The sequence below is a fragment of the Syzygium oleosum genome, unplaced genomic scaffold, assembly GCF_021117445.2.
Source record: "Syzygium oleosum isolate NSW1041296 unplaced genomic scaffold, Sole_v2.1 Sole_v2.06, whole genome shotgun sequence".
In the NCBI taxonomy this organism is placed as follows: Eukaryota; Viridiplantae; Streptophyta; class Magnoliopsida; order Myrtales; family Myrtaceae; genus Syzygium; species Syzygium oleosum.
The window spans coordinates 8,407,008-8,429,100 of NW_026607490.1; the positions used below are offsets into that span (position 1 = coordinate 8,407,008).

General features: G+C 42.9%; 1 protein-coding gene and 1 pseudogene across 1 annotated transcript; one reads left to right on the forward strand and one right to left on the reverse strand.

The window, feature by feature from the left end:
- The first annotated feature begins 852 nt into the window (after positions 1 to 852).
- LOC115666606 (calcium-transporting ATPase 12, plasma membrane-type-like) lies at positions 853 to 4,253 on the forward strand (annotated as a pseudogene).
- A 2,332-nt stretch (positions 4,254 to 6,585) lies between these two features.
- Positions 6,586 to 9,974, reverse strand: LOC115669261 (calcium-transporting ATPase 12, plasma membrane-type-like). The gene has a single exon (XM_030590516.2). The coding sequence runs from the start codon at positions 9,841 to 9,843 to the stop codon at positions 6,760 to 6,762; it is 3,084 nt and encodes a 1,027-aa protein (XP_030446376.2). The 5' UTR covers positions 9,844 to 9,974; the 3' UTR covers positions 6,586 to 6,759.
- Between the last annotated feature and the right edge of the window lie 12,119 nt (positions 9,975 to 22,093).

Consider the following 22,093-nt stretch of genomic DNA (forward strand, 5'->3'; position numbering starts at 1 on the left):
CGATCTTTCCCCATCCTATGGGGCAGGTCCACGGATGCGTTCATTATTTTAACGTGTCGGTACTTACACGTTTCGCATTCTCAATTTTTTTGTATTTTGATCTTTTCAGAAAGAGGGCATATCCTCTGAAAATATTACATCTCAATAATCTCGAGATCCAGATGAAAATCGAGACGAAGCGTTTTTTAAGGATGCGCTAAGTCTGTTTCTGGATTGACGGTGGAAAGTTGGATGGAGAGACGGGGACAAGAAAAAGATAAAATTAGAAGGTACGAGAAAGGTATCAATCGTCATATGCCAAGCAGAGGAAGCATGTGACATTGAGGGTGACAAACAAGAGACTAAAGTAATGCAAATCTTGCTCTTAAACACACGAATGCGACTTTTTATCAAAATTATTTTGATATGCAACTCTAAGTACATCAAAACCAACGAATGAAATCGATTTAAAAAGCCATCAGTTTAGATTCGTAGTAGAAATAGTTAAATATGATTTACTTATTTAAGCATCTAATTCTTGTTGTACGAATCGATTTCACATATAGTCTTATTGTACCCAATATTCCGAAATGATATCGAATGAGATATTTATACTTTTGATACGCGATGACTGACTTGAGCGGACCGCACACTGCGAAAAAAGCGCTCATAAATTCATTCGAAAGATCATCTTCACTGTGTGAGGGAACCCATTACTTTCAATTTGTGACATTTGTCATCACCGTTTGGAATAACTTCAAAAGGGGCACCTCGGTTCTAACGAATCCTTTGGGCGAGAACCCAATTGGAGCGGCGATTTCTGAGAAGGTGAGTTAGAATTTATTCAAGTGGAAGAATAAGACAAAATTACCCAATAAATAATGTGGCCCCAAAAAGCGAAAGAACACATCAAAGATACCGATTTGAGTTGGTGGACGAAGTCTAATTAAAAGAAGCAACAACGAACTTTCCCATGAACTTGATCGTGCAGGACTCTATATATGTAGCTGACAACACAACCTCTCAAAAACCAAGCAAAACCAAGCAATTCAACCCAAAGTCAATCAGTGTTTTAACTCCCCCAAGACTCATCTCCATCCTCTGAACCGGACTCGTTTTGCTATTCCAACAGACCCTTTTGTCTTCTCTTCCTGCTGTTCATCCATGTAGCCTTTGAGGCTCCGTAAACCTAGTGAAGCGGCGACCGATGCTGTGCTCGACCGCTGCGATAGCCCAGTGAGGATCGGCCACCGTCGAAGGTGGCGCTTGCCCTTCACGGTCATTTACTTCACGAGGGCTCTCGAGTCCATGTCGAAACAAGTCCTAGGGAAGAAGACTGACCTGTTGCGCTCGCTTTCTTACGTTGCCATTGATGTCGACCTTGCACGCGATGGTAATCTACGCATAGGAGGTCACCCTTCGCTTCGAGACGTTGACCCAAAGATGCTGAGTAACATGGTAAGAGAGAAAACGTTAGAATCTGTAGCTCAGCTTGGTGGCGTAAAACGACTCGCTTTGATTCTCATGACAAATCCCGACAATGGCTTGAGCGGGGATGAAACTGACCTCATGCAGCGAACCGATGTTTTCGGTGCGAATAAGTACAATAAGCCTCTGGTGAAGAACTTTCTCAGTTTTGTGCTTGCTCCATTCAAAGAGATGACCATAATCATTAATATTTGGTATTTGGTACAAAACAACACGGCCTTACAGAAGGTTGGCATGATGGTGGGAGTATAATCATCGACATCTTTCTGGTCGTTGTCGTCTCTGCTCTCAGCAACTATAAGCAAGGAAGGCAGTTCCAGACACTTTCAAAAGAGAGCAGCAACATAAGAGTGGAGGTTGTTAGAGATGGCAGGAGGCAACCGATCTCCATATTCAATATCGTTGTAGGCGATGTCGTGTGTCTGAAGATTGGGGACCAGGTTCCGGCTGATGGGTTGTTTGTGGATGGCCATTCCCTGAAGGTTGACGAGTCTGGCATGACTTGTGAAAGCGATCACATCGAAGTCTACAGCGAGAACCCTTTCTTACTCTCGGGCACCAAAGTGATAAGACGGCCACGGTCGAATGATGGTCGCTTCTGTCGGCATGAACACTGCATGGGGCGAGATGATGAGCTCCGTGAGCCGTGACTTAGATGAAGAGACCCCGCTCCAAGCCCGTCTAAACAAGTTGACTTCCTTTATTGGGAAGGTCGGGCTGTTGGTGGCCGTACTGGTACTCCTCGTCTTGATGATCCGCTACTTCACCGGACACACCCAAGACGAGGCCGGACACACAGAATATACCAGCGGGAAGACCAACTCGGGGGACGTGATGGACGCGGCCGTGCGCATAGTTGCTGCGGCAGTGACCATTGTGGTGGGGTTTATACCTGAGGGCTTGCCTTTGGCCGTTACTTTGACGCTGGCCTACTCCACGAGGCGCATGATGCGCGACAACGCCATGGTACGGAAGCTCTCTGCCTGTGAAACCATGGGTTCTGCCACAACGATCTGCACGGATAAAACCGGGACTTCACGTTAAACGAGACGAGGATGACGGAGCTATGGATGGGGAAAGAACATGTGAGTGTAGATACATCCAGAGAAATAGCTCCCAGCATCCTTGAAGTCTTACTACAAGGAATCGGAATGAACACAACAGGTACCGTCCACTTGCGACCTTCTGCATCAGTTCCTGAAATTTTTGGCAGCCCGACTGAGAAGGCGATACTTTCCTGGGGTGTGTCCAAATTGGGTATGAAGATGGATGAACTGAAGCAAGAATGGGAGATGATCCAAGTCGGGCATTCAATTCCGAGAAAAAGAGAAGCGGGGACGCTGTGAGGAGGAGTGGAGAGCAGGTCGTTCACATACACTGGAAGGGAGCTGCTGAGATGATCTTGGCATTGTGTTCAGATTATCACAGCCAGAGTGGGACGGTGAATGTCATGAATGATGAAGCAAGGTCTGAGTTTGGGACAATCATAAAAAATATGGCGGAGAAAAGCCTGCGCTGCATTGCATTTGCCTACAAAAAAATCAATGGTTCAATTGCTCAAGTTCATGGGAGACTTGAGGAAGATGGACTTACATTGTTAGGGATAGTGGGGATTAAGGATCCATGCAGACCGGGCGTGAGAAGGGCAGTGGTGTCTTGTAGAAGTGCCGGAGTGAACATCAAGATGATCACAGGAGACAATGTGCACACCGCAAGAGCTATAGCCTTGGAATGTGGGATACTCAATTCCGACGAAGATCTCGAACATGAAGCCATAGTAGAGGGAGCTCAGTTCCGTAACTACTCACCCGAACAGAGAATGGCAGCAATTGAGAAAATCCAGGTAATGGCTAGATCGTCCCCATTTGATAAGCTTTTGATGGTGCAGTGCTTGAAGCAGAAAGGGCATGTGCTGGCACTCACTGGTGATGGCACGAATGACGCGCCAGCCCTAAAAGAAGCGGATATCGGCCTCTCCATGGGCATCCAAGGCACAGAGGTTGCAAAGGAGAGCTCAGATATTGTCATCCTAGATGACAATTTCGCCTCTGTGGTGACTGTGCTGAGGTGGGGGCGGTGCGTCTACAACAACATTCAAAAGTTCATCCAGTTTCAGCTCACGGTGAATGTGGCCGCCCTCGTCATCAACTTCGTTGCTGCAGTCTCTTCCGGCGATGTCCCTTTGACGGCGGTCCAGCTTCTTTGGGTGAACTTGATTATGGACACTCTGGGAGCTTTGGCGTTGGCCACGGAGCAACCCACAAATGATCTCATGCTAAAACCGCCAGTTGGACGAACGGAGCCTCTTATCAACGGAGTTATGTGGAGGAATCTCACAACTCAGGCCTTGTACCAAGTTATTGTCCTCCTGACCCTACAATTCAAGGGGAGTTCTATTTTTGGAGTGGACAAGAAAGTGAAGGACACAATTATTTTCAACTGCTTCGTCCTCTGCCAGGTCTTCAACGAATTTAACACCAGGAAGCTGGAGGAAAAAAATGTATTCAAAGGGATACATAGGAACAAGTTGTTCTTGGGCATCGTAAGCATGACGATAATTCTTCAGGTGGTGATGGTGGAGCTTTTGAACAGGTTTGCCAACACTGAGAGGCTGGACTGGGGACAATGGGGGTGCTTGCATGGGACTCGCAGCTTTGTCTTGGCCGATTGGTTGGCTTGTTAAGTGCATTCCCGTCTCCGGCAAGAAGTTCAACTTTTTCCGGCCCAAAAATCCATCCTGAATAGAACACAATGTTAAACTCCTAAAGAAAATATCTTTTCTTCTTCCCTGCACTCTCGGTGAAGCTCACCTTTTTCTTTTTCTCTCTCCTATTTTGGCACACTTGCACGCACCAACCGCTTTCTTTTTCTTCTTTTCTTTTTTTTGACTTTCTGTTTCTTTTGTTTTGTTTTGTTTTATGCCGGCTGGACTCCACATAAAATAGACCCAGTCAGCACAATCGATACAAGCGATCGTTTTAAGTGGATGCACGTTGTTTTTCCGACGCAATCCAATCTAGGAATCTAATCTATCTTATTCTGTTTCCATTCCTTCCAATTTTTTTTTTTTGGTCGAACATTCCTTCCATTTCCATTCGCTACACATGTTTCTGTTTGGCAAAACGTGCCCTTAGGGATAGGGTGCGTGAGCGTGCCCGCCGGCCCAAACTGGCCAAATTATTTGTCGATCAACAGCACCACGCGTGCAAGGCCCAAGCCCCAAAGCCCAAATCCTAAGAAGCCCATATCAGTTAATGGGCCAAAGGCCCAAAGCCCATTTTCTTCCGGAAACCCAATTTTCTGTTCGAAGAAGCAAAATTTTCATGGAGAGCAAAAGTAGGTACTGTGCTTTGAAAGCGCAGACGGACGGACACAGAGGTCCACCATTTTCGCCAGCGCTTCAGCTCCACCGAGCAGAACTAGTAAAAGGCGGAAAGGGGCAATTGGGTCCCTCTCGCCGACCCCAAAGCCAGAATCTTTCACCTTTGATAGCAGTGAAACGAGGGAGAAAGGTCAGCATCTCTCTCTCTCTCTCTCTCTCTTTCTCTCTGATGGTACTTGCGGATTGCTTGTTGTCCGCGGATTCGGACAAATTTTGGCTTTCCTTTCCGTCTTCCGATGTTTATTCTTCTAGAAGACGAGTTGTTTTTGCTTTGTTGTTTTTTTGGTCTGTATTCCGTGTGTTGTCTTGGGTCTGTTCTTTTATAAACAGAATTCCTGTTTTTTTGGTTTTTCTTTTTTGCCCCATTTGTTTATTCATGGAAGTACAAGTGTTTGATTACTGATGCATGTACTATGTTGCTCATAAATTGTGGGAATGAATGAGCTTGAAGTACCCCGGCAATCTGAAAACCCTTTTCTGGGAAAGTGAGAAGCTAAGAAAACATTTCTAGGGTAGTCTTTTTTATTTTTTTGGTCAGATTTCTAGGGTAGTCTAATAAGTCAAACTTATCAGGATTTGATTATTGTGTTTGAAATTGGCAATGCCTTGCCCTGCCCTTGATCATGTCTCATGCTGGTCAGGAGAGATCAGGGTTCGAAGTTTGTTTTTGACTCTTCGACCAAACACTATGTTTCTTTTTTACTTTATCCGTTTTCAATAGTTTGTTCCCCTTTTCTGGCTGTTGCCCTTGTGACATGGAAAGAATCACCTAAGCATTGGTGATGCTTAGGTATGAAGTATTGGAAATCAATTAGTTTGCGCAAGCTTCTTTTCGTGAGTCTTGTTATTGCTGTTGTCAACATGGTAATATGAATGGAATATAATCTATGAGTGTTTTGCCCACAAACGGAGGAGAAGGATTGATTCTGAGATACGTGCAGACGAGTCGTGATGTTCGTTAAAGACAGGGTGTTAGCATTGATAGGTGAATTTGGCTGTCAACTTGGGATCCTCCTATGAAAATTTCTTTTCTTCCTTCCTTCCAAAGAATCATGTCATATATTTTCTTTTCCTTTTTTCAAGATAGTGCTGTTTTGCTACTATTAGACAGCTATGGCCATCTTATGACTTGCGGAGACAAATCCTTAGAATATTAGACTCCACGGATATGACATTTTCATTGAAACTTTAATCCAATTAATGCAAATCTAGTTCCATCATGTGAAGATGCACTTTTCTGCTTATATAAACCTTTTGTTTAGAGTTGTTTGCTAGCATGTGTGGTCATGCTCTTTTTAGGATATGGAAGATTTAGTTGAAGATATCTAAAAGAAGTTCTGAGATAAAGAGGATAGCATCTCTACTTTAGTCAGAAGCCAAGCAATCTTTAAGCATCTCGGATAAAATTTGTTCCGTCACGTGGGCCCATGTCCTTTTTGTTTATATAGGGAAGGAGAGAGATGATAAGAGAACGAAACCGAAAGGAAACCCTTGCGCGAACTTAAGGCAAGAACTTTTTAGCTTTTACTGGACCTCTACGAAGCTTTGGTGTGAACTAGCAAAGTCTTTCTTTTAGCCTTCCTGTTGGATAACTTTTTTAATGCTAAATCAGAGATGAATGTGTGAACTAGCAAAATCTAGCATGATCACTTGATTAATAACTTCATCCGCAAGATTATTCGAACTGAACAGTAGTGCAGCAAGAAAGACCAAAGTGTTCGGGTTAAAATTATGGATGACAATGAACTGTTGATTTGATTCTGTAGCAAAATAGTAAATTGAGACATCATTTACAATGCATAAAATGTAGAATTGAAAAACAGTTTCCGAAGCTCTAAACATCCTAGCAGCTGAAATTTAGATATAAGAAGGAAAGATACTTTCTTTAGGAGTTTAACATTGTGTTCTATTCAGGATGGATTTTTGGGCCGGAAAAAGTGGAACTTCTTGCTGGAGACGGGAATGCACTTAACAAGCCAACTAATCGGCCAAGACAAAGCTGCGAGTCCCATGCAAGCACCCCATTGTCCCCAGTCCAGCCTCTCAGTGTTGGCAAACCTGTTCAAAAGCTCCACCATCACCACCTGAAGAATTATCGTCATGCTTACAATGCCCAAGAACAACTTGTTCCTATGTATCCCTTTGAATACATTTTTTTCCTCCAGCTTCCTGGCGTTAAATTCGTTGAAGACCTGGCAGAGGACGAAGCAGTTGAAAATAATTGTGTCCTTCACTTTCTTGTCCACTCCAAAAATAGAACTCCCCTTGAATTGTAGGGTCAGGAGGACAATAACTTGGTACAAGGCCTGAGTTGTGAGATTCCTCCACATAACTCCGTTGATAAGAGGCTCGGTTCGTCCAACTGGCGGTTTTAGCATGAGATCATTTGTGGGTTGCTCCGTGGCCAACGCCAAAGCTCCCAGAGTGTCCATAATCAAGTTCACCCAAAGAAGCTGGACCGCCGTCAAGGGGACATCGCCGGAAGAGACCGCAGCAACGAAGTTGATGACGAGGGCGGCCACATTCACCGTGAGCTGAAACTGGATGAACTTTTGAATGTTGTTGTAGACGCACCGCCCCCACCTCAACACAGTCACCACAGAGGCGAAATTGTCATCTAGGATGACGATATCTGAGCTCTCCTTTGCAACCTCAGTGCCTTGGATGCCCATGGAGAGGCCGATATCTGCTTCTTTTAGGGCTGGCGCGTCATTCGTGCCATCACCAGTGACTGCCACCACATGCCCTTTCTGCTTCAAGCACTGCACCATCAAAAGCTTATCAAATGGGGACGATCTAGCCATTACCTGGATTTTCTCAATTGCTGCCATTCTCTGTTCGGGTGAGTAGTTACGGAACTGAGCTCCCTCTACTATGGCTTCATGTTCGAGATCTTCGTCGGAATTGAGTATCCCACATTCCAAGGCTATAGCTCTTGCAGTGTGCACATTGTCTCCTGTGATCATCTTGATGTTCACTCCGGCACTTCTACAAGACACCACTGCCCTTCTCACGCCCGGTCTGCATGGATCCTTAATCCCCACTATCCCTAACAATGTAAGTCCATCTTCCTCAAGTCTCCCATGAACTTGAGCAATTGAACCATTGATTTTTTTGTAGGCAAATGCAATGCAGCGCAGGCTTTTGTCCGCCATATTTTTTATGATTGTCCCGAACTCAGACTTCGCTTCATCATTCATGACATTCACCGTCCCACTCTGGCTGTGATAATCTGAACACGATGCCAAGATCATCTCAGCAGCTCCCTTCCAGTGTATGTGAACGACCTGCTCTCCTCTCCTCCTCACTGCAACCCCACTTCTCTTTTTCTCGGAATTGAATGCCTCGACTTGGATTATCTCCCAGTCTTGCTTCAGTTCATCCATCGTCATACCCAATTCAAGCGCACCCCAAGAAAGTATTGCTTTCTCAGTTGGACTTCCTAAAATTTCAGGAACAGAAAAAGAAGGTCGCTTGTGGACAGTACCTGTTGTGTTCAAACCAATTGCTTGTAGTAGGACTTCAAGGATGCTGGCTGCTATTTTTCTGGATGCATCTGCACTCACATGTTCTTTACCCATCCAGAACTCCGTGACCCTCATCTCGTTTAATGTGAGAGTCCCGGTTTTATCTGTGCAGATCGTTGTGGCAGAACCCATGGTTTCACAGGCAGAGAGCTTCCGGACCATGGCATTGTCGCCCATCATGCGCTTCATGGAGTAGGCCAGCGTCAAAGTGACAGCCAAAGGCAAGCCCTCAGGTATAGCCACCACCACAATGGTCACCGCCGCAGCAACTATGCACACCATCGCATCCATCACGTCCCCGGACTTGGTCTTCCCGCTGGTATATTCTCTGTGTCCGGCCTCATCTTGGGTGTGTCCGGTGAAGTAGCGGATCATCAAGACGAGGAGTACCAGTACGGCCACCAACAGCCCGACCTTCCCGATGAACGAAGTCAACTTGTTTAGACGGGCTTGTAGTGGGGTCTCTTCATCTAAGTCGCGGCTCACGGAACTCATCATCTCGCCCCATGCAGTGTTCATGCCGACAGAAGCAACCATCATGCGCCCGTAGCCGTCTATCACTTTGGTGCCCGAGAGCAAGAAAGGATTCTCTCTGTGGATTTCTATGTGATCGCTTTCACCAGTCATGCTAGACTCGTCAACCTTCAGGGAATGGCCATACACAAACAACCCGTCAGCTGGAATCTGGTCGCCAATCTTCAGACACACGACATCGCCTACGACAACATCGAATATGGAAATCGGTTGCCTCCTGCCATCTCTCACAGCCTCCACTCTTATGTTGCTGCTCTCTTTTGAAAGTTTCTGGAACTGCCTTCCTTGCTTATAGTTGCTAAGAGCAGAGACGATAACTACTAGAAAGATGGCAACGATTATACTCCCACCATTATACCAACCTTCTTTAAGGCCGTGTTGTTTGATACCGAACACTAATGAGAGAACAGCGCATGCCATGAGAATGATTATGGTCATGTCTTTGAGTGCATCAAGCACAAAACTGAGAAAGCTCTTTGCCGGAGGCTTAGTGTACTTATTCGCACCGAAAACATCGGTTCGCTGCATGAGGTCAGTTTCATCCCCGCTCAAGCCATTGTCAGGATTTGTCATGAGAATCGAAGCGAGTCGTTTTACGCCACCATGCTGAGCTAGAGATTCTAACCTTTTCTCTCTTACCATGTTACTCAGGATCGTCGGGTCGACGTCTCGAAGGGAAGGGTGACCTCCTATGCGCAGGTTACCATCGCGTTCAAGGTCGACATCGATGGCAACGTAAGAGAGCGAGCGCAACAGGTCAGTCTTCTTCCCTTGGACTTGTTTCAACATGGACTCGAGAGCCCTCGTGAAGTAAATGACCGTGAAGGCCAAGCGCCACCTTCGGCGGTGGGCGATCCTTGCCTGGCTATCGCAGCGGTCAGGCGCGGCATCGGTTGCCGCTTCGCTAGGTTTACGGAGCCTCAGAGGCGACATGGATGAACAGCAGGAAGAGAAGACAAAAGGGTCTGGTTGGAATAGCAAAACGAGTCGGTTTCAGAGGATGGAGATGAGTCTTGGGGGAGTTAAAACACTGATTGACTTTGGGTTGAACTGAGGGATTTGCTTGGTTCTGCTTGGTTTTTGAGTGGTTGTGTTGTCAGCTACATATATAGAGTCCTGCATAAACAAGTTCGTGGGAAAGTTCGTTGTTGCTTCTTTCAATTAGACTTCGTCCACCGACTCACCTCGGTATCTTTGATGTGTTCTTTCGCTTTTTGGGGCCACATTATTTCTTGGGTAATTTTGTCTTATTCTTCCACTTGAATAATTTCTAACTCACCTTCTCAGAAATTGCCACTCCTATTGGGTTCTCGCCCAAAGAATTCGCTAGAACCTAGGTACCCCTTTTGAAGTTATTCCAAACGGTGATGACAAATGTCGCAAATTGAAAGCAATGGATTTCCTCACACAGTGGGCATGATCTTTCGAATGAATTTCTGAGCGCTTTCTTCGCCGTGTGTGGTCCGAGCAAATGAATTTCTGAGCGCTTTTTTTGCCGTGTGTGGTCCGAGCAAGTCAGTCGTCGTGTATCAAAAGTATGAATATCTCATTCAATATAGTTTCGGAATATTGGATACAATAAGACTATATGTGAAATCAGTTCGTACAACGAGAATTAAATGCTTAAATAAGTAAATCATATTTAATCATTTCTACTACGAATCTAATCTTATCGCTTTTTAAATCGATTTCATTCGTTGATTTTAATATACTTAGAATCGCATATCAAAATAATAATAAAAAGTGTACAGTTGATTGGCTCGGATCGATTAATATATAATAGTGCTTTAGTAGCACTGAAAAGTGTGCCAAAGACCGAAGAGGAGACCATCTGACGTTACCTCCAGCGTACGTGTGTCTAAGAGCAAGATTTGCATTACTTTCTTGTTTGTCACCCTCAATGTCACATGCTTCCTTTGCTTGGCACGTGACGACCAACACCTTTCTCATACCTTTTAATTTTGTCTTTTTCTTGTCCCCGTCTTTCCATTTGACTTTCCACCGTCAATCAAGAAACGCACTTAGCGCATCCTTAAAAAAAACTTCGTCTTGATTTTCATCTTAATCTCGAGATTATCGTGACGTAATACTTTCGGAGGGTATACCCTCTTTCTGAGAAAGACCAAGATAAATAAGAAATTAGGCGTACGAAGCGTGAGATCACCGGCACGTTAAAATAAAGAACACATCAATGAATCCGTCTCATAATATGGGGACAGATCGCAGGAGCTCTCGCAGGAGCTTCGGCTCCCTTCCTTTAATGAGGTTTTATCTCAACTTAATACCAAGGATCCAAGAGAAGCTACTGATTAAGAGGCCCAAATCATGGCCGGTCCAATCCCCGGCAATCACAACCATTTTATGACACGAAAGGAGAATATCTTCACCCGTAACTCAGGAAATCAATCTGATTTCTCTTTTTTCTCTTGACGTGCAGCAGGAAATGCTACTTGGACATGACAATAACAGACCGATATATGCAACGAGCAGAAGCCGTGAGTAAAGGGTCTCGGTCCTTTAGTGTCCTTCCACTTCCGTCATTTCGGGGACAAACGCTTCGACTGATGATCACCGATCACCTATTTATTTCTAAGGCAGATCGCTTTCACATCCCACGTGAATGTAATGGACTCGGTCCATGTAATTCTGAGTCTGGGACCAAGTATTTGCCATGAATCTTTGCGCTCGCAAGTCCTGTCACTTTCGAGCCTGTTACTGATCATTTTTCCATGGAAAATCCACAAACCTTGAAGTGAACGTCGGGTTTGAGAAAGTCTAATGTACGTACAAAACAGATTTATTTTTTTTTGGGGTTGATTTTCATCTTTTGCCATCGGAGATGTCCATAGTTTTTTTTTTTAGAATTAATACCACAAAAAATTCTAGACTAGTACATCTGTGACAAATTTACTCAAAACTAATTTTTTTGCTACAAAAAATCTCAAACCGTTATATCTGTGAAAAATTTACCCTTCGTTAGTTTTCGTTAAATTTTACTGTTAAGTTGCTAAGTTTGATGACACATGGCAGTTGACAAGTGTGTCAGTTTAGGGTCTTACCCCTCTGTTTGTCACATATTTTACCAGTTTATAGTTTTTCATAATATTAATCCAATTTAACGGACGGTAAATTTGTCACAAGTATATTAATTTGGGGTTTTTGGTGGTAAAAAAATTAGTTTGAGGTAAATTTGTCACAAGTGTACCGGTTTGGGGTTTTTCGTAGTATTAACCCTTTTTTTATGACCAAGGAGTTAATTATGCAAAAATGATGGGAGTTTATATAAACAAGTAATGAGTATTATTGACTGTATCGGAAAACAAAAATCTATCTTCAGTCAGATAATTTTCTATTTTTTCTTGTTGCATTATTATCGTTTATAATTATAAAAATAGATTAATTCTACTTATACTCCCAGTACTTTAACAATTTTATGGAACCCCCTTTTACTCTTTTGTCAATTTATGCTATTTTTCGTCGTCACCATTACTTTGCTCTTGCTTTAATCCACGCGGGATGGACTATTGTTTAGCAATACCGTACTTAAAGCTCCTTAGAATAACGAAGCTTTTGAGTCGTTCACCACAACCTCGGACACTCCTTTTTTTTGGGGGGTTGTTCTTCACAACCTTAGAATCGAAGGAAACTCCCACATGAATCCGATTCAAAGGCAAAATAGAATAGGTCGAGACAACAAACACGCAAAGAAGGTCACAATAAACCCTTTAACAAAGCAATGTACGATTGCAAAAGGCAAGTAGTATTAGCGACCCCGCCTTAATGTTTCACAAGTGAATGCGTGGTTAGAGGAATTTGAATAGTTTGCATTATGGCTACGGAAATCCTAATTCGCTTAGAATTATATTGTCTTACATTGGCTACAGGCAGAGTAGCTAGGTTATGCTGTTACCTAAAAACACTACGTCCTAAAAGCAAGATCAACAATTTCTTTGGTCGGTTTATGAATCCGTCGCAGCGCAACGGATCTAAATCTTCAAGTTGACCCTTAAAGGAGGGAAAGAGTTAGAAAAGAGTTTACCACAATAGAAAAAAAATAGGTAAGTAGATGAAATTTTTTTATCATAAATTATCACGATTGATAATTACCGAAATAATCGTTCAACTGAAACGAGTGAAATATCCTATGCACTTTATAGAAAAGTTGAGGAGTGATCTTAATTATACCTTAGATTACATGATGTTGTCCTTTTGAGTCATAAAATTAAAATGAAAGTGCAGTGAAACTTAGAGGAGGAGTTATCATACTTCTGTTGTGAACATGATCAAAGACCGGAGGTTGGGCCCCTTTTTTCCACCTGAAGACCTTCGAAAGTACAGCAAGCTTTCCTTTTAAAAGCGCCGCCGCCTTCGCCACTGCTTCTACTTCCGCCTTCCGCCTTCCGCCTTTCACCTCTGGCAATCCCGTTGCCATCACCTCTCTTGCTCTTCGATCTCCTTGACCTAGACCCATTAAACGAGTTGGTGAGGTCGAAAATAGTCCGACTAAATTGATACATTTAACAAGTTTTGACAAATTTACATACAAATCTAGTTTTCCATACTCGACCCGTCTCCTACCTAACTCATATTCGACCTGATCCATATTGCTAAAAAAATTTTTTTATTAAACATAATCTTAAAACTCATAACCAAATTAAAGTGAGAGTATGGGAAAGAGGGCAAGAGAGAGTCATAGAGGTGAGTTGGCTAAGTAAATTGTGAACCCATTTAACACTCATATTATTTTGGCATTCACCATTCTAAATCCATTTATGACCCATTTACTGAATATAAGTAACCTATATAAAAGCTCAGCTCATCAAACATGAGTTAAATAATAGGTTTATAACTCATTTTGATAGATCTACTCTATCTCTTTTCTCTTTTTTTGGTTTTCCCTCCAACCTCAAAGACTTCCTCATAAAAATAGCATGATGAGATCCATGTGAGTATGTGTTACTAAATTTGTTGGGAGCACACGGCGAAAGTTCAATACCTTCATCCGGGAAGATCGCCAAGAGAGAACCCAAGTCCGAGCCCGTCAACATATCCAGTTGGACCCATCTTCATTCAAAAACTTAAGCCAATAAGTTATGAGCCAATAATGATATATTAATTGATCTACATCACACCAATTCCCCAATATGAGATTCCTCTATTACAACTCAAATGTGTATTTCTACAAACTTTGTCATGAAGAACTCCTTTTCTTTTAATCTTTTTTGGTGGTAAAAGTCCGGAAATTGAATCGTAAATCTTTAATAATTCGTCTATAAAAAATAAAAATAAAAGAGTTGATTATGACTCCGACTTTCGGATAATAAGTCCTTTTTATTATTTTTTCCTCCACGTGCACGTCATGTGCTTTGATGTAAGATTCAACACGTCAACATGGAAGCATTGTTACGAGGAAGAGACTATATAAGAGAGGATATAACGTATTGAAGAATTTATATAGTCAATGCATTTTGTACTATTGTAAATCCTCTTGTTGTGTCAATGCAATGTGGTAATTTTGAAATGATATTTTGCAAATTTAAGAAACCAAAATTTACACGAAGATATATATTTTTATCTTTAATTTCCAAAAATATGTATGCTCGTACTTCGTTTTGACCTATCAAATTTACGGAAAATAGGGTATATTTAATTATCGATTTCTTAGAGTTGTGGGTCTGAAAAATGTATTGAAACCAGGATATAACACTCATGACTCGTTAGGAATGCTAGTTTGACTTGTACTTAGCTTTGTTTAAGTGTTTCCTAAGCAAAAAGTGATGTTTGGTAACACCAAATAATTGAACAGTTAAAGTAAATCATTTTTATTAAATATGGTGTTTTGGTACGTCTAAAGTGTTGTTGCAATTCTTTTATTTTCAAAACGCAAACAAATATGCAAGCAACACAACAAATTTGATCGATCTATGACAAATGCGTCTTAAGAACCTTAATTAAACAACATTATGGAAATACGCGAAATTCAACAGCGTGTTCGTGTTTTAGGTGAAACTTAAGAAACAAGTAGGTTTTGATTGTGGAAAAATAAATCTGCTTCTAATTTTAGTTTTTGTGCTCAAAATGAACAGTTTCGATATTTAATCAACCGAATTTCATCTTCTCCTTCTAGTAGAAGTTAATTAAGACTTGCATATCAAGAAAGAGGTCAAGTCATGTTATGCCTTTCTGCCCAAGAAACAAAACTAATTATTGATATGCATGGTGACTCTATAGTCGTTTAGCTTGAAATAATAATAATAATCATATATCTAGCCCTTCTTCAAAAAGAAATTTCTCCCTTTTGCTTTCTTATCATTTGTTGACGAGTTCCATCCAACTTTGCAACTAACATTCGAGTTCTTTTCCTACGAGGAAATAGTTGTGTCAAGCCATTTCACGTGACTTGTGTTTTCAAATTCATGCGTAATCTCTCTTCACCTATAAAGTTAAGATTTTGAATTGGATATTCAATATTCTGACATAGTATCAGATTTAGGTTCTACTACAGTTTATTTTGCATATGCGACCCCCTGTTCATTAGGTTTCACGTGTCATTCTCAATCCTCATGTACGTAACAAAGGATGTTGAAGTATCTCACGTCACTTGTACGCAGGGTTTATATATTCTTTATATACATGTGGGTACGAAAATTCTAATTCGCTTAGAATTAATTTTACATTGGCTACGGGAGAGTAATTAGGTTATACTATCACCCAAAAACACTCTGTCCTACAAGCAAGTTTGACAATTTCCATTGTCAATATATGAAATATTTTCTATCGCAATGCCACAGATCTAAATCTTCAAATTGATCACGAAAGAAGGGAAAGAGGTAATACAAAGTTGAGCATAGTAGCCTAGTTGGTACGTCGGTAACCAGATACTACGGGAAACACAGGCCAACCAGCAAGAGCTGAAGCTCCCCACTCATCACTCTAGGCACGGATAGCTACTATACTACCCTACCCAACGATAGAAAACCAAAACCGACGTGGAGTCTACCTTCCCCACCTAAGGGCCCATAAGTTCTTTTCTTATATTTTTCTTTCCGGGAAAGAAGGAATACTGAGAGAATTTACGGGGAGATCCCTCCACCTTATCGGAAAGTCCCTTCCCCTGTTTTTTCTTGAACTTTTTAAGGACCTGCTCATGTCCAAAAGAAAAAAAGGTAATAGGTGAAATTTTTTTACTAGAAGTTTTCACCGCCAGTAATTATCAAAACAATCGTTTAATTAGATCGAGTGAACTCATAAACTATCGCAACACTCTTCACATAGAAAAGTTAATGAATCATCCTCATTATACCCAAATAACATGATGAGGTCCTTTTGAGTTATAAATTTAAATAAAAAACGTTAACCCAAATTTTAGGAAAATTATCCAATTAGTCGTAAACATATTGTATGAATACAAATTCAATTATAAATTTTTCAATTTTGTCAATTTGGTTCTAAACCTTTGTGCAAATTCCAATAAAGTCATTATGGTCAATTTTTACCAGAAACCACTGACGTGGCAATTTAGTCGTTGCAGATCATCTCACGTGACATACTCGTGAAAATTGATCGAAATAACTATATTAGAATTTTGCGCAAAGATTGTGGATCGAATTGACAACATCCGTACGACAGGTTTAAGATTGATAAGACAATTTTTTTCCAAAAGAACTTTCTGTATTGGTGTGGAACATAGAGGATGAGTTTTCTTTTTTGTGATCAACATAGAGGATGAGTTCACATGCGTAATAATTGTGGAAATGATCGAAGACCGGGGGCCCAATTCCAAAAAAAACCCTCAACTTTACACTTTGTCCCAAATATATCCTGAACTTTTTTTTGTCTCAAGAAAAATCACAAACTTTTATCTAAGTCCCAAATCTGCCCTCCCGTTAAAAATCCGTCCAAATAACGTCAAAAAAAAAAAAAAAAACAGAGAACCGGCAGCTGCGGCGGTGGCCAAGCCTTCGCCGGTGGCCGCCGCCACAGCCGTCGGGAAGGAGCGGCGGCCCACGCCTGGGCCTTCCCGAAGGCCGGCGACCCTCGCCGGCCCCGGCGAGCCGCCGGCGAGGCGCGCAGCCCCGATCCGGGGCAAGGGTCGCGCCCTCCCCCGAGATCGGGGGCTCGCCGGCCCGAGCGAGCCGCCGGCGAGGGCGTGCAGCCCCGATCTGGGGGAGGGCGCCGGCCCCGGGCGAGCCGCCGGCGAGGGCGTGCAGCCCCCGATCTGGGGGAGGGCGAATTACACGGACTTTCATCGAAGCATCATTTGCATGGGAAAATTATCATTACACGCTTGAAAGTGACCGGACTTTCGAGCGTGAAGATTCATGACAAATACTTGTCTAGATTCAGAATTACACGGACCGAGTCAATCACATCCACGTGGGATGTCAAAGTTCATCAATAGGGAGCGTTCCGCCTTAGAGGTAAATAGATGATTAGTGATTGTTAGGTGAAGTGTTTATTCTTGAACGACGAAAGTGGAAAGACAGTAAGGTATCGGGACCTTTTCTCACGACTTTCGCTCGTCACATACCTTGATTTACTGCTGTCCGAATAGCGTTTTCTGCTGCGGGTAAAGAGAAAAGAGAAATTAGATTGATTTCACGAGTTATGAGTGAATAAAGATATTCTCTTTTAGGTTATAGAATGGTTGTGATCACAAGGAATTAGATCAGGTCGGTGCTCGCATGCTTCACATCATGAATGTTTTATGTATCTTTGTTTTTTCCAAAAAAAAGAAATATTTTCTGAAAGTTTGACATTTTAATAATTTCAAGATTCAGACCAGAAGCGAAATAAAGTTTTTTTAAGGACATGTAAAACGTGTTTATTTTCTCGCGGGGGCGTAGGGAAGTTGGATGGAAAGACGGGGGACAAGAAAAAGACAAAATCAGAAGGTAAGAGAAAGGTGTCGATCGTCACGTGCCAAGCAAAGGAAGCATGTGACATTGAGGGTGACAAACAAGAAAGTAATGCAAATCTTGCTCTTAAACACACGTACGCTGGAGGTAACGTCAGATGGTCTCCTCTTCGGTCTTTGGCACACTTTTCAGTGCTACTAAAGCACTATTATATATTAATCGATCCGAGTCAATCACCTGTCTTTTTATTATTATTTTGATATTCGATTCTAAGTATATTAAAACCAACGTATGAAATCGATTTAAAAAGTCATAAGTTTAGATTTGTCGTAGCAATGATTAAATATGATTTACTTATTTAACCATCTAATTATCATTATACGAACCGATTTCACGTGGTTTTACTGTACCCAACATTCCAAAACGATATTAAATGAGATATTCATATTTTTGATGTGCGATGACTAACTTGTGCGGATTGCACACGGTGAAGAAAGCTCTCAGAAATTCATTCGAAAGATCATCTCTACTGTGTGAGGGAACCCATTGCTTTCAATTTGCGACATTTGTCATCACCGGTTGGAATAACTTCAAAAGGGGTACCTCGGTTCTAACGAATCCTTTGGTCGAGAACCCAATTGGAGTGGCAACTTCTGAGAAGGTGAGTTAGAAATTATTCAAGTGGAAGAATAAGACAAAATTACCCAAGATATAATGTGGCCCCAAAAAGCGAAAGTAACACATCAAAGATAACGATTTGAGTTGGTTGACGACGTCTAATTCAAAGAAGCAACCGCGAACTTTCCCATGAACTTGTTCATGCAGGACTCTATATATGTTGCTGACAACACAACCTCTCAAAAACCAAGCAAAACCAAGCAAATCCCTCAGTTCAAACCAAAGTCAATCAGTGTTTTAACTCCCCCAAGACACATCTCGATCCTCTGAACCCGACTCGTTTTGCTATTCCAACAGAACCTTTTGTCTTCTCTTCCTGCTGTTCATCCATGTCGCCTTTGAGGCTCCGTAAACCTAGCGAAGCGGCGACCGATGCCACGCTTGACCGCTGCGATAGCCCGGCGAGGATCGCCCACCGTCGAAGGTGGCGCTTGGCCTTCACGGTCATTTACTTCACGAGGGCTCTCGAGTCCATGTCGAAGCAAGTCCTAGGGAAGAAGACTGACCTGTTGCGCTCGCTCTCTTACGTTGCCATCGACGTCGACCTTGAACGCAATGGTAATCTGCACATAGTGTTGGAGTTGGCGAATACTTCGAGGACCCTTGTTTCTCATATCGGGCACGTCCACATGAGATTAGGGAAACCGAAGTATGATCCGACGACATGTGACCCCTGCGCACAGAATGCAGGGGTTCGGGGGCAGAACCCACGACACGGGGGTCCCGCTGACCGGACAACGGGCAGGGGTTCCGCTCCCCGGTGAGCGGACGGTGGCCCCGCTCGCTGGTGAGCGGGCAGGGGCTCAGGGGCAGCGCCCTCGAAACAACATCGGGTTTGCTGGTCCATTTGTTGTGGGATTAAAGGGATTCGGATAGGCTTGGGCTTTGGGCCCATTTTAAGTCCTATATATATTGTACTCGTATGAGAGATCATTGTAACGAGTGGCTGTGGTTGTAAACCTAAATCATAGTGGAATCCCTTTGCAGGACGTAGCCCTATTCGGGGGTGAACTTGGGTAACCTCGTGCATCATTTAATTTTTTTCTATTCTCTGCGTGATCGTTCTGATTCGGTTTGCGATACACCCCCATCAATTGGTATCAGAGCCAAGGTCGAGGAATTAGGGTTTATCTGAGATGTCAGGAGGGTCACGGATTGAGATAGAAAAATTCGATGGGACGCCGTTCGACCTATGGAAGATGAAGATGGAGGACCTACTTTGTGATCGAGATCTCTGGTCAGCAATCGTAAGGGAAAGGCCGATTGTTGCGACGGCTAATGTCGTGATTGGCAAGGAAGCAGATGCAACTTCCAAATAGCCAGATCCAAAGAAGATTGAGGACTGGGATCGGATCGATCGGAAAGCAAAGGGTTTGATCCGGCTTTGTCTCGAAGATTCCATTCTAACGAACGTGATGAACGAACCTACAGCTAAGGATTTATGGCAGAAACTGGAGTTGCTGTACCAAAGTAAGTCGCTGGTAAATAAGTTGTTCTTAAGGAAGAAACTACATAATCTTCGGATGCATGAGGGCGATTCGTTTTCTGCACATCTGTATAACTTTAACACGTTGATAAGTCAACTCGTATCAATCGGTGTTAAGTTCCAGGATGATGATAAGGCGATAACACTACTCTGTTCATTGCTGGATTCATGGGATAACCTAGTTGTGGTAATCGGTGGTGGGGACAAGGAATTGTCGTATGATAATGTGCGCTCGGCCTTGTTATCAGAGGAGACACGAAGAAAAGGGTCAGGGAATTCTAGTAAAGAGGCACCTGGCTGCTAAGGGTAGGCCAGCAGAGAAGACTCTAAATCGAAAAGGGTCCAGATCCAAATCTCATGGACGATCGAAGAGTAGGGAGAGGAGGGTACAGTGCTGGAGATGTCAAGAGTGGGCCATGTAAAGCGAGATTGTAAAAACAAGCCCGTTTCTAAGAAAAAAGCTGAATCATCATCGGGCAAGAAGGAGGACGAGACAGGAGATATGTATGTGGCTGTTGCATGTATGGCGCAGTCAGACAAGGATATTTGGTTCGTCGACACCGGTGCTTCATACCACATGACGCCTCATAGACACTGGTTTTGTGAATATGAGAAATATGATGGTGGAGATGTCGTACTCGGAGATGATACTGCAGTTCAGATTGTTGGGCGTGATAGGGTGAAGCTGAGGATGAGTAATGGCACAATGAAGACTCTTCCAGACGTGATGCACATACCCTCGATGAGTAGAAACCTGTTATCAGTCGGTACAATGGCTGATTCAGGGGTTACTTTCAACTGTGATAAAAATTCGTGCAAGATGACTCAAGGTTCTATTGTGATTGCACGAGGAGTCCGTTATGGAACGTTGTACAAGCTGCTCAGGGAAACGGTGATTGTTGGTGTCGGGTTCGTCTCTGAAAAGGCAAAGGAAGATGGATATGACACGTCCATGTTGTGGCATCAGAGGCTAGGGCATATTGGTGAAAAGGGCTTGTCTACCTTAGCTTCGAATCAAATGGTAGAGGGAGTACAAGATTGCTCTATGGGTTTCGGGTTCTGTGAACACTGTCTTCATGGAAAACATAACCGAGTTAGTTTCCAACACACTAGTACGAGAGCAACAGAGATTCTGGAGCTGATTCACAGTGATGTTTTTGGGCCTACTTCGACTCCATCTATTGGAGGATCTAGGTACTATGTATCGTTCATAGATGATTTTTCGAGATATAGTTGAATTTATTTTATTAAAAGTAAATCAGATGTATTCGAAAAATTTCGAGAATTTAAGACTTTGGTTGAAAACCAATTGGGCAGGAAAATCAAGATACTTCGTACGGATAACGGAGGTGAATTCTGTTCGGACAAGTTCGAGCAGTTTTGTGTAGATAACGGTATCGTGAAGCAGAAAACGACCCCATATACGCCTCAACAGAATGGGGTGGCCGAAAGATTAAATCGGTCACTCATAGAAAAGGCAAGATGCATGCTGAGTTGGGCAGGTCTGGATCCTGAATTTTGGGCAGAAGCTATAGCCACGGCTAGTTATTTGAAGAACCGGTCACCGACCTCATCAGTGAAGGACCGTACACCATATGAGGTAGTGTTTGGGAAGAAGCCGAATCTGTCACATGTTCGGGTGTTTGGGTGTGACGCGTATGTTCATGTACCCAAGGAGAAAAGAGGTAAGCTTGACAATAAGTTTGAGAAGAACATATTCGTCGGATACAAGGAAGGGGTCAAGGGCTATAAGCTGTGGAATTCAAAATTAAAGATCATCGTATACAGCAGGGATGTTGTCTTTCGTGAAACACAATCCCAGGCAAGCATACAGAAAAGTGATGAGCCCAAGAAAGTGATAGTACTTGAAGAAAGTCCTAAGACTGAAACTGTGGAGATGACTCCACAAGATATACCAGCAGAGTCTGATTCTGATCCGGAGCAAGGGGACTTGGTTAATGAAGTCGAGGATGCAGATTCGGATGAAGACCCGGACACCAATAGCATGCCGGTCCTCAGGAGATCAACACGGGAAAGGGGGAAACCACTTGGGTACTCACTTAGTGCATTGAGTACGTTTCATGCCTTAAGCATCACCGGAGATGATCCTAGTTCTGTAAAAGAGGCGAGATCCATGGATGACGCGAATCAGTGGGAGCTC

Excerpts from the sequence above, each read along its gene's own strand:
- LOC115669261 (XM_030590516.2), bottom strand. The coding sequence starts at position 9,843 with ATGTCGCCTCTGAGGCTCCGTAAACCTAGCGAAGCGGCAACCGATGCC.